Consider the following 17,989-nt stretch of genomic DNA (forward strand, 5'->3'; position numbering starts at 1 on the left):
ATGAGAGCTGAGAAACAAGAGCTCCTCTAACTTCTCTTGCCACCCAAAGCACCAAAAACAATCATTCAGAAACAAGAGTAAACACAGAATGAATGTGCTGAAGGATGTGCTGAATGGAAAGGGAGAGGGGAATAAAAGAAGAAAGTAGAACTAATAAAAATGACAATCAGATCAATACTGCAGAGATTAGAGAAGAATTACTGTTTCATTAGAGCAACTCTCAGTTTTACACACAAGCACTTTTGCAATCCTACCCTTATATCCCCATGAAATCATCTTTTTGGACGAGAGGAACTAGAACAGACAATTTACAGAGCTTGCCACTGACATGCCTTAATTAGCCCGGTCACTGATGAAAGATGTAGGGCAGCTGTTTTCCCCCTCCCTACTCTATCCAGCTCTTTCCTTAAACCACCTCTAGAAAAGGCATGGCTACTGTTTTTCATTCAGAACTTTCTGTAAACACTCTCCACAAAGTTATTTACAACTAATTTTTTTAAAAACATTTCTTGTTTCTTACAAAAATCACCGATTACATTTGTCTGAAGGTACAGAAACATCACAAGTTTGAGAATTTTGAACTTTTTAAAATATCTTTTTTTCTATCAATGTAATTTCACAAATGTGTTTTTTTCCCCCTCTGCTATCTGTTTTCACTTTCAATTCTGTTACTACTGTACAAGAAGTTACAGAAGAGAATGAAAGGGATGAAAAATTAAAAAGAAACAGAAGACACAGAACAGAGAGAATCCTGTTGAATATTACTCCATGCCTACAGGGAGCAGAAGAGGGGGAAAGGAGAGAAAGAACCTGAAACCTAGCAAATTCCTCCAAAACAGGTTTTCTAGTATGACTGTGTATATGTGATCCTGAGAGAGTGGAAAAACAAACTTGTCTCAGGAAAATTTTAGTGTACACAGGTTTAATTTTTCTTCCTAAATACTTCTGGACTTCTGTTTGCTTTATTTACTAATTTATCTAAGGAGACATGTTGGCTCCAAAGATTAACTTGCATGAGCAAATGTTTCCAGATGTGAATATGAGGTGTACGATGTGGTTCTTATTTGCTTGCATGATTAGATCAATGATGCTATGATGTGGTTCAATATCCAGTCTCAGAGGTGTTGCTACTTAAACTAACTATAGCTGAAATCCTTTGCCTGCAGGATGCCATGTTCTGTAGATGGTGAACAAACATCAAGTGATAAATATGTAGGCTCACTTTTTGCTTCTGAGGAGCTTGAGCTTGTAAGGCAGAGGCATGCAGCCTCCTGGCTACAAACATTTGACCAGCAAAGGGCAGGTGCTTATGAGTCTGAGACAAAATCTGCCATCTTTCACAGCTACATATTGCTGTATTTTGCAAATCATGGACCAAGAATATAAAACAGCAACATACTCCATAAATTATGGCAGAGATTAAAAAGACACTTCACTGTTTAGGCACTTCTTTTTTTACTTTCCTGAGTATCTTCCCTTTTACATACTACTTAGGGAATAGGAACATATATCAACACTAACTTCTCTTCTACAGATAAGGCAGCATCCAGTTTATTGTTGGTAATACTCAACACAGGTAACCTCGCAAAGACAATTTTCTGTAATAAGACACTGAATTATTACCCACAATAATTTTCATACCTCCTATCCCTTGGGAATGCAGTCCTTTCCTGTGCTTTCTCTCTTATTCATGTTGGCTTAGCCATCACTTTCCTGCTTCTTGTCTGGTTAGCAGCCTGTCTCTCTCTGCTCCCTCTTCACCCTTATTTCTCAACAAAACAACCTCTTCTGCATTTCTGCATACAAGACTTCTCATTTCCTGCCATATTACACTTTTTTTCCTGCAGCCAGTAGCTGGGAACAAGTGGAGATAACGCGGTTTTACCAGTAGTAACTGCATCATTCATTTCTGTTAGCTTACTATCACGTATAAGGTAATTCCAAATTCTCTGGGTCTTCCGTATGTCACTGCATCAGAAACAACACTGATTAATGAGAAAAATGTATAACCAAGTGCTATGTACAAAGAATTTTCTCCAAGATTTTTGCAGTTTTATGTTCTCTGTATCATCTCATTTACCTAATTACACTATTCTAAAATGATCTGTCCTCCAAGTCTTTTACTGCCTGGCATCCTCATATTAATGTGAAGCCTTGGCTAGTACATTATCTTTAACAACTTCTACCAAAGCAGGTTAGGACAGGATAAATAGAACAAATTTATTCTTTTTGGAAAATATATATATATATAAAACTCAAAAAAATTTACTTCTACCTATGTGGTATGAAATTTGTCACTAATAATTTTAAACTATGCCCTTTTATGCCTCTTCCATCTCTTTTAGCTTTCTATGCAGTTCTTTGATGTAACAAAGACAGTTTCAGACAAGATTTCAGTTCGTCTGGAAAAAAAAAAAAAAAAGCTTTAAGTCTTGAGGCAAAAAGCAGTGTATTTAAAATTTATATACTCCATAATGCCTTTGTTCTGAACTTGAACATCCTGAAAAACTTCTCCGCTTTCTTTTGCCTTCCAACTCTGAAGATCATTTGTTCTCATGATTTCAGCTTCTTATTATGCAACAGTGACTTTAACTGGTGGATCCAGCATTTAAGTACATGCACAGTCATGGCTGACCCTTTCTGATCAATTGCCAATCCATACAGGTTTGACTGATAAAAGAGCCAATTAGATTTAAGCAAATTAAGGGACATCACCAATGTCAACCACTTATTAAACTGAATGCTGAATTCCATGCATACAAAACACTAATGCACCAAGACCCATTAAGAGTTGAAATCCTAACCCCATTAGTAACTCCAGATCACTACGGGGTAAGGGTCAAAAGAAAGTTTCATATTTATGGATTAACATTTGGATTCAGTTTTTATTTTTTTAATCTTTCCAAGAACTCTTGAACCTGCACAGCAATTTTAGTCAAGAGCTTAGATGAAATATATTCCTTCTTTCCAAGATTTTTTTAAACATGGACTTAAGCACAGCAAATCAACCTGATGAGAAATTAAGACATATTCAATCAGGTAACACTAAAGACTCAGTGTGCATTATATTATGTGTGTTATATTTTAAATAAAAAAATGAAACCAAATAAATGTGTGTTGGGAAAAAAACCCTGAATATTAATTAAAAAAATAATGATTTGCAGTAACTTCAGTATGAATACTGCTGTTCTCTCCATCACTATCCCACCTGAACACTCTTCCAATATGCTTTGTTAGAAGGGAATACAATTTTTTTTACACCCATCGGAAGGCTGTGGTTGTGCATACAATGAGCTCTCTTTCATTCTTTGATGAAATACAACTTCTCCTAAAGTGAAAACTTGGCCACTAAGGTAAAAAAATGAAATGTTTTTACTAAAATCCAGATTTCATTTAATGATTTAGAATGCATTTGCCAGTGAAGGCATGGAATACAACCCAATGCAAAATTACCATTATGCTCATAATATACTGTGCATTTGAACTGTATGGCATTCAAACTGTTTATAAGAAACATAATTGTAGAATAAACATACATTGCTCTATATATATGTGTATGTGTGCCTGCATGTGTTTACGTGTATAGTGAGGATGTAGAGTGTGTAAGAATCCTTCTCTCATATGTATTGCTTCATTTACTATTCATTTCACCACAGATCACAGTCCACTGGACAATAGTATGGAAGATTTCTTTAATAACTCTCACTGCTAATTTAATTCTACTTAAACACACATATCCTAGTGTATGCCACATGCTTTTCAGCATGATTTTATGTGTAAATCAGGATAATATGTTTTCAGATCATTAACAAAAAGGAAGCATGAACTAAAACCTATTTAATCAATGAGGTATTGCTTTTAAACTACCACAAGGTCATAAAAAAGATAATTTCAAAGCTATAAGTTTTCTAATTGTAATCAACAACAATCTAATGATGAAAGAAAGTGCGTCTTAATGGCTGTCATAAACTTGTGCACATCCTTGTCCATCTTTAAAGATCCTTTACCTGTTCATTTGGCAAATTTTTCACTACCAAATTCTGCTGTTTCTCCATGCAGAATCAAACAGCGATATTGGGATTACACACAGCTTTAAGTGACCAGTATATTTTTATATCTGGTTTTATGATACACCTGTGTTTGTTAATAATATGCTTAATTCAACAAACAGATCTGAAAAATACAATATGTACTGACTGGAACTTAACCTTCTTCATCTCGCTCAGTAATGTCATACAAGCTCTACATTTTACTTATTCACTATTCAGAAGATTTTCTTTTTGCCACCAAACCAATCAGTCTTTTGCAAGGAAACTGTTCCAAGAGTAATCATATTTTTTTGTGATTTTATTATTTTGTGGAGTTGTTAATGTTTGGTTGCCTCTATTTGCTTGCTTTACTTTCAGGTCATACATACATTAGTCTACATTGTTTCTGCTCAGCTACAACTACACATCTCACAAGATCAAGCTTAACCAGGTTCTCATTTTATGATTTAAAATCATCTTAACTTCACCATTTCCACTGGTATTTTTTCAATAAAAGCTAGTCCGTTAGGATGTCCATGAAAAGAGAATATAAAAAGAACAAATATACATCAGCTGCAATTTGAAACTTTCACTTAAGAAACAAACAAACATGCAGAGAAGTAAGAGAGTATTTGCCTAATTGTATATACACATATATGTATAAAATAATGCTCAGTTGTTTAGAGTGCAATTCACTGTGAACCAGCACTCTGCAACTGTGTTTCTTTCGTAAGGTTACACCAGATTGCAAAATACAGGTGACTCTCTACATTCTTAAACTATTCCCCCATGATGGAATCCAACACCATTCATGAAAAAAAAGGCATATGATGCTCTTCTTACTTACCTAATACGTTAATTGTGCAAATACCCATTTCCGTTTTCTATCTTTTTCAATTGAGTAATGCAATAAATTTAAAGCTGAAAAGAACCATTTTGTTACTAAGAGCTACCAATGCAAATGTATTCCAGTCCTTGGCTGTAATAATAAATAATGTTTTGTTTAATAGAGTATTTGCGTAATTGTTACATGCACAGAAACAGCACTTTTTTCATACTTACCTCCCGGAGGCATGACTATGGTTATAGCATCACTTATCAAGCTGCTCTGGCTGTTGGAAGCCTTCACTTGTACTGTGTAGTTAGAAAATGGAATCAGTCCTTTAATGGGTACCCATACATTGGATTCATTGCTGCTGCATAATATTCGAGTGCCATTTACAACAGAATAATTAGCATTAGCTGTTAAGAAAGAAAAAGGATGTGGAGGAAGAAGAACAAATGTTAGGTTTTGTCTCTGATGTGATTTGCTGCTCTTTAAGAAGCAAAACTTCTACTCAAATACAAATTTGATATTGATATCAAGAACATAAAAAATATCTTACTTAAATATTGTTCCCCATTTTTTCCTTTTTGCTAACATTTTTAAGTACTCATAAAAGTTGAAAAGCATATGGAACAACCATGCAGTTGCAAAGCTGACTGCTATGTATATGTGCTATATGCTGCCAACAGAAGCCAGTTTTCATAAATGACTTATGTTCTTGAGCAGCTGCGTGAGAACTGTAGATACAAACAGGTCAGGGTCACTAAAACATTAATTCCAGTTCTCATGTCTATGAAAGACTTGTTCAGCTTCTGGAACTCAGTAAAAAAAGCATTTACTTTAGGAATTCATCAGCCAGTGTAAGATAACTCTATTGTATACAAAAGAATAACTTTATTACTTTTCTGCAATAACAAGTGTATGTTTTCCAGCAATCCACTCAAAGATAAAACAAGGACATAAATATTCAGATTGCCCCTTTAAATCAAAGGACACCACTGTCTGTCCTCTACAACCCTTTCAAGACCTCAGACTTAAGCTATACAAATATTTAACCCTATAAAGCAACAAATTAAAACTCCCCAAAACAACTAACTTGTAAGCAAGACTGAAAAATTAAAATATATATATATTCAAGTAATAACTTTTTGACTCAATGAAGACTTCACTCACATAACACAAAGCACAACTGGGCTCATTTAAAGATTACCCAATATTTGGAACTAAAATGCTATATAAACAGTTAATATAATTACTGCTATCCATCATTCCACATAGAACTCTTATGTGAAAGTCAATGGCAATTTTGCATTACAAACAATAGCAGAATCTCAGAAGTTTCTGAAACCACAGGTAGAGAATGAGATTGAGCAGAATACAGCTATTCAAAGTAGCTAAAATTAAAGCAGTATTACAGATGAAGATTAAATACTGAAGTCTGAGTCCTCTACAAAACCTAAGAAACAATTTAACAAAAACATGCAAGTTCTTTTAAAAGCCATTTTTGAATCAACCTAATTTATGCAAGCATCAAGTGAACTGTTAATACTGAAATTAAACCTGAAGCAGCTTTTCAAGTAATCCATATTTCTATAACATTTGCTTAAGTGTGCATATGCAGTACATTTTTGTCATTCTCAAATTACATTTTACCACGTATGAGTGATCTGTACATTCCTCCAGTCCTTATAAACAGCCTGTATGATACACTCATGGTTGAAGTCCATGCCACAATATTACTGTGACAATCACAGAGCTGCACGGAGTGTTTCACTTATTCTTTTACTAACATATGGCAAGCTAACTCTAACTTTTTGGAGGAAGGAAATGAGTTGAGCCATTTCATAAGTCCATCTTGCAGTTTGTGTCCTCAGTGCTCACATTCTACATGAATGGCCAGTCTGCTCAAACAGACTACAGTAGGGTCAATCTAGAATAATTTCATGAAATCTGTGGACTTGTTTTTGAGTTCAACAAATTTTGTGTTAGCCTTAGAGAGTTTATTTTATAAATAGCAAGGGAGGCAAAGCTCCTTATCATGCAAGAAGAACAATCAACTTTTACACATGCCATATACAGAGATATCAATTTTGCAGAAGTGATTTTGTCTCAGATTATTCATGCACTGCCTACTCAGCCAACACTAGAAAAAATGCATCTGCTTTACTTGATGTCATTTCTTAAACTGTCTATCAAACAGGCACAAGGCATCTTTGTAAAACTGCCCCTGTTTGTGATCTGGAAGTAGGAACAATCCAATAAAGCACTTTTCTCCCATAATTTATCACATTTTTTCCATACATCACCATGCAATCTATGACTCACTGATGTGACATCAACCCAACAATGTGACTGTTACATGCAGCTATTATTTTATTAACAACAATAAAGCCAACAAATGGCTAACTGACATATACATGCTTAAGGTTCCAGTGATGTGAGATTCAGACTCTTCTGGCTGTGAAAATAGATGCATTTTTAAAATGTTTCACATAGAGTGTATAGAAAAGTTTAAATATGCAGTCATACAGATTAAAGCTCAAAGGGCAGATTCAAACCACAAGTGTTAAAAAAAAGGCTTCCTAACAGCAATTTGTGAGCCATTTCATAAGGAAAATCAACCTTTTCTATCTTCAGTGAAGTCTGAACATGTTAGTATATTAATTCTCACCAACCTCAGCCCCAAATGAAAGCATGTACTTCTGATATACATATTTCACCATTAATCTTCCGATGGCAAACTATACATCTTTTTAAAAAATACAGTTTGGAGAAACAAAAAAGAATTAAAAGGATAACACTATTCCAAGTTGCCTGGATAACAACATTAATATACACTAATTATACAATTAGTTGTAACATTAAATTCTAGTTATAGCAGAGTGATTACTTGGCAATTATAAGAAGTATATAATTACTCAATAATTAGGAGAAGTATGTAATTACATAACCATTTTATCCAGCTCAAAAACGAACTTGCAGACTTACAATGAGCTAGACAACACAGTGATTCACAGTTTTTCATTGCTTCTGATAAAAACCTGAGGAGCGCTTCCAAGTTTCCCAAATCAAATTTTACACAGACAAAAGGTATTTCCATTGCCAGCCAAGCAACTTAGTGCTACTGGCAAGTGAAATATTAGAACATTTTTTAAATGCAGGTCTTGCTGGAGATGACTTGCAATATGCAGCTCTGCCACTTCTCACTGCTTAAACTTTACTTTCAGTGGGCTGGAAAATGCAGACACATAGGTTCAGCCTGACAGAAAGTGATACAGCGATACAGTGATAACCCTGTCATATCACTCTGTGCCATTCCTGCCCAGACTGCTCCAGTGTGGACCTATTTGAGAGTATAAGCAGATGATGCCTCTCTTTTTTTCATTTTTCCGGTATATACTTCTCTCCACCCTACTCATAATCCTACCTTAGCCTACCAACAAGTCTGATGGAGTCCTAAAGTGCAACAGTCATCTCAAGCATGAGTATCAACCCAAAAGACATTGTTTTACTTTGCACAAATGGTTTCTACCAGAATACCTTCTTGTTTATGCACATTTCTGCCTCGTAGCTCCTGCCTTCAGTAACCCAACAAGAAAGAGCTTGCCGAGAGACAGTTAACAAGGGCAGCCTAACCAAGGTAGCAGAAGATAAACTCCTGGCTCACATCCTCAAAAATGAAGCATACAAACATCTTTACCAAAAGATGAATTCAGACCAAAGGGAGTTCAGAGCCACCATTCCCTATAGCCTCTCAAAAAAGACTGAATCATTTACAAACACAAAAGGCTTCCTCATACTGCTTTATTTGTCTCATACTTCCGCATCATTTCATAATTTTTGAATCACTGATCTATTAACAGGCTTCTGAAGGATTTCTTTGGCTCAAGTCTGGTATTCAAGAAAACTGTGTGCATTTCTACCAGTTTGCTCCTAGTTAATGACAGATGAAAGTATCCCAGTGTTTCAGGAAATGTTACCAGTTGAAGAAATTAAGAAGGACATATATCCACGTACTTGAAAACTTAACCTGAAAACTATTTATACTTGAAACAAAGTTGAGTAATAAAATAATCTTATGTTAAAATGATACAAAACAATGTATTCCATAAAAAAAAAAAAATAAAAAAAAAATCACTGCTTAAAAGTGCTAAGCTTCACACAACACTCTCGATGGCGACTATCTGCATTTGAAGGTTCATTCTTGTTTCGTGTGGGCAGTTGAAAGTGGGCTCCCAAGCAGACATGTGCTTCTGAGTGCTACTGTAAATAAGTGAATAAAGCTCCTGAGGGTCATCAGTGCGTAAATTACTGCTGTCCTGGGTCCATCATCCTTTGGGGTTCACTAGATTGAAATAACATAAATGGGTATCCTTTTCCATTCTTGTTATAATCATTGTCACAAGAATGTTAATGCCTCATATATTCCGTAATTTTTTTCTGTATGCTGTACTGCTCTGACCTTTTCAATATTCTGTAATTTGACTGGCTGGCCATTTCAAGTTCTCTCCTTTTTACAGCCTTATTAACTTGTGGGGAAGAGGTGAAATGGACAGCCAATCAGAATACATAATATTGCAAAGGTCATAGTAGTACAGTATAGTATCAGCAGACACAGAATACTGTATATTAGTCATTAGCGTTCTGATATCTTATTCATGTGACAAAGGTTGTAAGGAGTGCAGAAAATGGTACGACATGAAACCATTCTCATGACAAAGGCTGTGATGAAAAATGAGATAATATAAACCAAATGCATTCATCTCACATTTTAAAACTAGTTTTTTCTAGAAATTGCCACTTTTAAGGGTATTCTTCCCATCTAGATCAATTAGTGTTTTTAAGGCAAAAGGCCAAAAACTTGAGCTGCTGCTTCCTAATATATTAAGCTGCAAAAACTCATGCTTCATATGCATAGGCAACCTTTTCCAAACTACTGAGTACTCTGATTATGATCACTGCATTTCTAAGTTTTAAATCAGTAAGCTTAAGCACAACCAGTCTGCATCACAAGCACACTAACAACTCTAGTTAGAGTACTGACTTCAGAAAGCAAGGAGTTGGCTAAATTTTTCACTGAGTGCTCATGCATTTTCCTTTCCTCAATCATCAGGAGCTAGCTGTCATTATACAAAAGATATGGGGGCAAAAATCAGCTTCTCTATTCTTCTCTGCTCATCTTTCATTTGGGACTTCAACAACTAAACATCTGTAAAACCAAAAATTTCTCTTCCCACATGTGGTGCAGTGTCCTTAGAAATCTGCTTATCTTACCCCCTCTCCCCAGCTTCATCTGAAATATTACAGTACGATTAATTTGTGAAATGCAGAGAGATTTCAACCTGAAATTAAGCTAAGAACACTTCAGTATGATCATCACAAACATTTAACTATTATTTTCTTTCTATTTCAAAATAACGCCAGGATGTAGTCACAAAAGTACAGTACGTATTGCATGACAGTACATAGCAAAAGTGCTTTTGGGGACAAGGGGCAAGTTCAAGGTTTCAGATCATGTTCTGAAATATCACCAACCTCTGCTGTTTCCATTACGTTCACACAGGTTCTGAGAACTGTTTTTACATTAGAGAACACATTGCTTCACAATATTAAAACAGATTGAAGCAGAACTCAATGAATTGCTACTCAATGAATAAAAGCAGAAAAAAATCCAGGTCAAGGAGAAGTTCAAGCACTGACCTAGAGAATTATACAAAGATTGCTTGGTTAACTAGCACAAAAACTTGCAGGTATGACTTGGCCTGTTTTAGGTACGTGTGAGTACGCAGTTTAAGCATCTTATCTTAGGTCACAGAAAGAGTTAATGTCAGAACAGGAAAACAAAACTTAAAGACGATGCTTTTTCATCCCCTTTCCCAATCATTCCATTCATCTCTCTCTCACTGAACACTTCACTGAGCATTGTTTTCTGCCTTTACCTTTTCTGCCTCTCTGGTACCACCTTTTTTCCAGGCAAAAATTCTGTGAATGTGCATGCTTCCTGTTTTGTAAGCTCATCCTTTTGTCCAGTAGTATTCAAAGTACAAAATGCCATTTTCCATCCATAGCATGAACAGCTAAAAATATTTTCTCAGTGATATTGGTGACTTTCTATTCCTATGAACTCTAATAACTGCTTTTCAATTCTCAACCTAATTGTTATATCGATCACATGAAGTGTTTTCTGTACATTGACTCTATGCTCCTCTTTTCAACAAAAAACATCCTTGTTCATTGCAGGGGAGTTGGACTAGATGACCATTAAGATCCCTTCCAACTGAAAGGACTTTATGATTCTATGAAAATATTGGTGACGTGTTTGTTTGTTTGCTTTTTTCTTCATTGTTTCCTTTTGTTGTTATTTTTTTTTTTTTTTTTTCAGTTTAGCACACTGCTGATTTTGTATCAACCTAGTGATCTTCTCCTTGTTACTATGCTCCTGACTTGACAACTGTATTATTACTAGGGACAGATCACTGACTTAGTACACCAAACAGGCCAAAACTTACAGCCTGTCGTATCATAGGGAATATTCATTCTAATTCTCAGATGACAAGTTAAGTTGCCAGACAAGGCAAGATAGGTAACTTAAAAACACAGCAATGAACTAGTTAAACGATGACTTCAAAATATTTATTCCATATTTATCCAAAATACTGAACAATCCACTACTTCTTTTTTTTTTTTTTCCTCTGTCCTTGATAATTAAATTCTGGATATGGAAGGCAGACTTCAGACTGCTCAGTGAATTAGTTTTCCCCTGGGAAACTGCTTTTGAACTTGCTGGGGTCTGTCATGCTGTTCACTTATTAAGAAAGAAACTCCAAAACGTCAGAAATCAAGCTAAGAGGGCAGAAGGCTGTCTTGGCTGAGCAGAGGTATTCTAGAACTCAGGCAGAAAATGAAAGTGTATGCGGAAGTAAGGCTGTGCAACACGGAAGGACTATATAAATGCTATTCACTATTGTAGAGAGAAAATTAACGTGGCCAAAGCTCAACCAGAGTTGAAACTGGTCAGTACAACAGGGGAAAACAAAAAGGGCTTTTTAAAAATAATGATAACAGCAAAAAGAAAACCAGAGGTAACAGCGTTGTACTACTTGACATGGATGGTCACCTCACAAATATGGACACAGATAAAGCAGAGATGTCTAATGCCTTTTTCACCTTTGCCTTCAGAACCAACAATGGGCCCTGGGACACCCAGAATCCTGAGCTGGGGAACTATGATCTTCAATAATGGTAAACTCCCAGACAGCCCTAAACCTGTGCAGGAATTGCTGCTCTGCTCTGGTGAGGTCTCACCTTGAGCACCGGCTGCAGATTTTGGTGCCACAATATAAGAAGGGGCAGGGAAAGATTCTGCACCATGGGCACTGAAGAGGTTGCCCTGGGCAGTGGGCACAGCCTAGAGCTGCTGGAATTCAAGAAGCATTTGGACACCACTCTCATACAGAAGAGATGACCCTTGTCCCTTTCGATTCAAGGTGCTCTGTTCTATTCAAGAAACAGGCTCCAAAAATTTACTAACTTGCTAATTATATTTATACCAACTTAGTACTTACATAACCTACTCAGAATTACAGTAGTCTCTGAGATCTCAGAGCACTCGGGACAGGCTCTGCTTCTTTTCTTTGCAAACTACCTGTTGGTGGTCACCACTGCCTTTCCAGTCAGGGAACCCACACAGTTCAAGCTGGGTGGCCAAGATGTAATTTGGTGCAGACAGTTTTAATATGTTTCACCAACACCTGTACCTTTCCAGAAATTCTGCAAGAAAATTTCATTGTCTAGAACAATTTGATCACAGGAAGGAGAAGGAAGAAGCAGTGGCATGTCAGACAAGTCCTCTTGCTCATCTGCAAGTTGGGTGTAGGTGCGAAGTCAACCTGGAATCTGAACTAGCCCAAAGTAGAATTCTAACACTCTGAATGCTGAAGTTATTCCAAACCTTTCCTCTCTCAGTCTTCTCATCAGGGGACAGGAAAAATCTATCCACACAGTGCTCCACAGCACAAAAGAGAAAAACCAAGCATCAACAGCTATTCTGCTAACTCATTCAAGTTGTAACCTGTAGAAGAGGACCAAACTACCAAGATGTTTGCATGAAGTAGGGAAGGGAAGACTTGCAACACCATTGAAAAGATTTAGTGTACAACATTCTGTATTGCTCATTCATGGCCTCAGAAACAAAATGTTCCTATGAGTTCTTGACTGGACAGCGAGTCTCTTTAATGTCCCAGAACAGTGTAGCACTGCAGACAGTAGCACTGCAAACAGTATAACATCACATTGCATATAAATGACAGGAAGGCATCAAATAAAAATGCCTTTTGTACTTGTGAAGTTAAATTGAAGGTAAAGTACATAATTACAGATTCAATCCACTTTGTTTGAGAGATTTGTATAATATTAAGAGAGATTTTACATACTGAAAGGAGTTCAGAAACAGCCAGCTTTAAAATCTTCAAGTTTGTTTTTCTATGGCTAGAGCTTTCTTTCTCTTACTGCAGCTGTACGTAAATGGAGATTATCACAGTATCTGGTTTCTGAATCTATGCCCATAATTCATGGATGCCAATAAGAATTTGCCATTCTCCAGGGACACAATCAGAAGGAGACTAGCTAAACACACAGGGCAGAACTGGGAGTCTCAAATCCATAATCAAATATCTAGATTGATTGTGTCACTTGCACTTGTATTGATTTCAATTGGAGCAGCTGACCCAAGGGAATAATAAAAATGTGGAATAAAACTGATTTATGAGAACAAAATAAATCCTTTTGTGAGTGGTAATGAATTGGTACTATTTAACCCTTTCAATTACAAAGGGAAAACACTATTTATTTTTTTCAGAATGCTGAGTTAGCCAAAAGAAGTCATATAAAAATACCCATACTGTCAAATGCCATTACATTTACTTGTAATACTTTGGAATGAATGAAGCTCTGAAGTTGATCTAGGATTTTTATTTGACAGAAGGATATTACTTTGGCTTTTCCAGTCATCTTACATGAGGCGCACTTGTAGATTGAAAGAACCTCAGAATCTTCTAGGTGAGCTTTGTTGTACTTACTGGTAGCGTAACACACCCTAGTCTTTTCAGGGCAATAGCACGTAGAGTAAGAAACATCCATACTAACTGCACATAATCACTCCTAAAAAAGGAAGACTCATGACAGTATCTTCATCTTTCTGACCCAAGAAAATCATATAAATAGCACCTGATTTGATCCCCCTTAAATATTTCAAATAGAAACTTCACCAAATCCTGTCAAAAATTTTCACCATGCTTTCTCTTGCTGAGAAAACAGATGGGTTTTACATCACTCCCTATTTGTTTTCACATCACCACATACCCAACTGCAATTTCTTCGTCTGTGAAAGGTCTATTCAGATTATATCTATTTTATTTGTATCACATACTTACTTTGTTGACACAAATAATTTTTTGTCCAAAGACATAGATCACTTTCTGCATTTAGGATTTACAACAGATACCTATGCACAACTAAAGTGGCTTCCTCAGTCTTAATGGCACTTAAAAACTCTAAAAGACATTCATTAACTAATAAATCATTTTAATAGGAGAAGTAATCAGTAGATTCTCTTTTACTCAATACTGTTCACCAGTGCCACTTCCAGCAGATTGCTAATATTCCCTAGGCTACTGTGATGGAGCAGGGATAGTCAAAAGCTATCCTACTAAACCTGGTGTTGGATTTCAGCCTCTAATAACTGACAATATGTACCTCACAGAAACAAGGCTCATCTTTATGTACTCCCTTTACAACAAAAAAGCCAGCAACTAACACAATATAGAAACAGACCTGTGTATTTGGGAGGGGGAAAAAAACAACCAATAGAGAGATGTGGAAGACCAATTAAAAAACACTGTTTGCTAGATTCTTCACCAAAGAAGCAATCAAGTTCAGAAATCCGAGACTGCTCTCCTATCCTTACTTCACGACATTTGTACCATGAAACAGAAAAGGATACCTGATGCATAAGGAAATAATGCCAGTAGTTGATGCATTTTGAAACCATGCACAGGTGACTGAAGCTTGACTGAAAATTACCCAATAGTGATCCTAAAGTGCGTGCAAAATTTTCTAGCCAAGCAAATGAAACTTTAAATGCCACATACCTTGCTTCAAAAGTATCCCTAAATCATCTTATGTAAGTAATCAGAACAAATAAAACTATTTGCAGACGGATTATGTATCCTCCTTCTTCTCCCTCAAACACCTTTAGGACTAGTCCACAATCTTCATTTCATGTAACAATAATATCTAGTATCTCTATAGTATCCTCCAGTTTGAGAGCATACAAACTTTAATTAATTAACCCTGACAATGTCACAGGGAGGTAAATAAATATTATCCTCGTGTTACAAAGAGTGTTACACACAGGTTAAATAACTTGCCCAAGTTCAGATGGGTAGAGAAAAGCACACTGAGGATCACAACATCCCATAACTGCCCTCACTTCACTCAAACAACTATGGTGTAATGTCAGCAGGATCTAGACACAAAGGTTTTGCAAAGTCATATTTTGCTATTCCATGTAGAAAAAAAAATAAAATTGAAAAAAAAAATAATAATCAGACTAATCCCAAGTCACAAATCACAGTGTAACATACACCGCACTGCAAAGGATGTAAGGACTCCCCCATGAGCATTCTATAATGGGAGAGATGGAAGTGTCTTTCCAATGTTGCGGCTGGTGGCCATGAAGATCCCAACACTGCTCATGGTGATGAGGATTTTTGTCATGGTCCCACCACTAAGCCATTTTCATTTGGATTTACTCAAACTCTTTGTTGTTTGTTCCCATTAATGATGCTATTTATGTTGCTTGGAGTATGCTGACAATGGGCACTAAGCTTCTGTGTACATATGCTAATGAATAATTATTAAGTACTTAAATCATTATTACTTTGTTGTAGGCAATGTTTTGGGGAACTGGGGTGAAGGGATGATACAGCAGTGTAGCTGCTCCCATGAAAATCATCTGTAGCAGCACCATCAGGTCGCAGGTGCAAGGCCATGGGAACAATAATCCCACAATTACACCACAAGCACTTCCAACAGAAAATACTGCCATGGAAGCTCTGGAAAACACCGCCCTAGCAGCTTTAGGGTCCTTAGCTTTAGAAACACTAAGGCACTGCGTTACCTAAGGCATCATGAAACATCACAGGAGAAACAAACCAGATTAAACCTTTTTATATATATTACAAAGGTAACTGGGGAATTACTAGTGTGATCACAATTTCTCAGAGTCACATTCATTTTGAAACTTTACCCTTTCCTAAATTCATGGATCTCTACTCTCCCCGGCTCCACCCGAAGAAAGGGTCATTATTGTTATTAGTAGTGTCGCGTTTAACATGATTATGCTGTAAAGAAGTTAAGGATCACAGCTAAGGAAATCAGGTTGCAGAATACATAGGGTTAACACAATCTTAAATTAAATTAAGTAAAGTTGGAGTGACTTTTCCTGTCCTTAGATAATGAAACATCCTGGGCACAGGTACACCAGGCATTATAAACATCTTTAGTAAGTGAATGAATGCAGGAGGAGCACAGTCCTGATATTTATCTACCTTGGAAAAAGCTATTGATATTTCTTTTGTACCCACTTCTTGAATGTTTTAGCTACAGGAGTGGAAAGGCTTAACCTCTCATTAATAGCCAAACAAACAAACAAACAAAAAAAACAAAAAAAAAAAAAAACACACAAAAAGAAAAAAGCAGCGCTTTGAAGAAATGGCTTGTCTTGAAAACGATTCACGTGCTTTGATTACATATAAGGAAGGAATACACTGCCATTCTTGTGAAAGATACTTTCTTGCTAAGATAAAACTGCATCTTAACTTTTATCTTTTGTGAGGTATTGCATATTCACCTGTAACAGCTGTAAATGTTAGTCTATACTTAGAAATTCATATGTATACGATAATTATGTGAACAGCTACAATTCTTACATCTAAATGAAATTCACTAGGACTAAGAATTTTAAGGACTTTCAGCATTCCTCTCCCCATTCCTTTAACAACAGCAGGTCTCATATCTTTTCCAGAACACACTGCTTTTTAGCTCTTGACTGACTCTTCCCATTCCAGATTTATATTCTGATATAGAGTGCATTGAAAGAACCTGTGGTCAATCAAGACTGTAAGAGGAATGTTTGAATAGAAGCCAAGATAACAGATTCTGTGCCTCCTTTTTGTTTATACATACATACATATATATGTATATATATCATTTTTTTTTAAAGAAATCAAGCTAAATAGATTAGTTTAACAAAATCCAACTTAAAGTGGAATTTATAAACTTTTCTTTTAACAACAAATTGCTTTATTCTATTTTCAGTTTTTGTCATTTATAACAGGAAAAAGTAGGCTGCAAGGATGCTGTCCTGCACAGTATCTCCACATAAGCAGAGCTGATCAAGAATTCTCTTTATAAAAATATGTAAACTAGTAAATACTTGCTGAAAAGTAATTACTTTGGGTGCTATGTTGACAACAAAAATTGCAAAAACTAGAAAATCAGAAAATAGCATCCTTTGACTTCTACATTTCTGAGCAATGCAGATTTCTGCAGCTCTATATTGTGAAACTAAGTACACACAGACAGTTAAAGCTTCTCTTGGTATCAAACTTGTATTCATGGGTATCACAACACCCAAAAACTACAGATTTGGATGAATTTAGTGCAATGGTAGTTATCTCATACAGGAAGGAAGGTGGGAATTTCCTCCAACTCTCTTCTCTGGAAAAGAGTAACACCTGATTCTTCTAGTGCAAGAGCTTCACTTCAGATATCCAAATGCAATTAAAAATGATCCTGTACTTAATTTAAACTACACTAAGCATAAGTAAGAAAGCAGAATTTTCTTGAGGGAATTAATTCTGAATCTCTCAGTTTTTTCTTACAAGTCCTTAGAGAACTGGAAGTTTATCAGATAGCAACAACAAATAAGCTTCTCTTGTAGAAAGAAAAGTTGTTTATGATCTGATAATATTAGTTTTTCATGCTTTGGACTAAAAAAATGTAAAACAAATTCCTCTTTAAAGTTTCATCCATGGAGATGCCAGGATTGAAACACCCTGAGGCAATTTGTCTG

The 17,989-nt window shown here is 36.0% G+C and overlaps 1 protein-coding gene across 1 annotated transcript in view; it reads right to left on the bottom strand.

Moving 5' to 3' along the window:
* The window catches only part of USH2A (usherin), a 352,517-nt gene that overhangs the window by 145,804 nt on the left and 188,724 nt on the right, over positions 1 to 17,989 (bottom strand). Inside the window, exon 37 of the mRNA XM_072333648.1 lies at positions 5,091 to 5,270. Within this exon, the coding sequence (XP_072189749.1) occupies positions 5,091 to 5,270 (180 nt within the window). The remainder of the gene's footprint in view (positions 1 to 5,090; positions 5,271 to 17,989) is intronic.

The sequence above is a fragment of the Excalfactoria chinensis genome, chromosome 3, assembly GCF_039878825.1.
Source record: "Excalfactoria chinensis isolate bCotChi1 chromosome 3, bCotChi1.hap2, whole genome shotgun sequence".
Lineage (NCBI taxonomy): Eukaryota > Metazoa > Chordata > Aves > Galliformes > Phasianidae > Excalfactoria > Excalfactoria chinensis.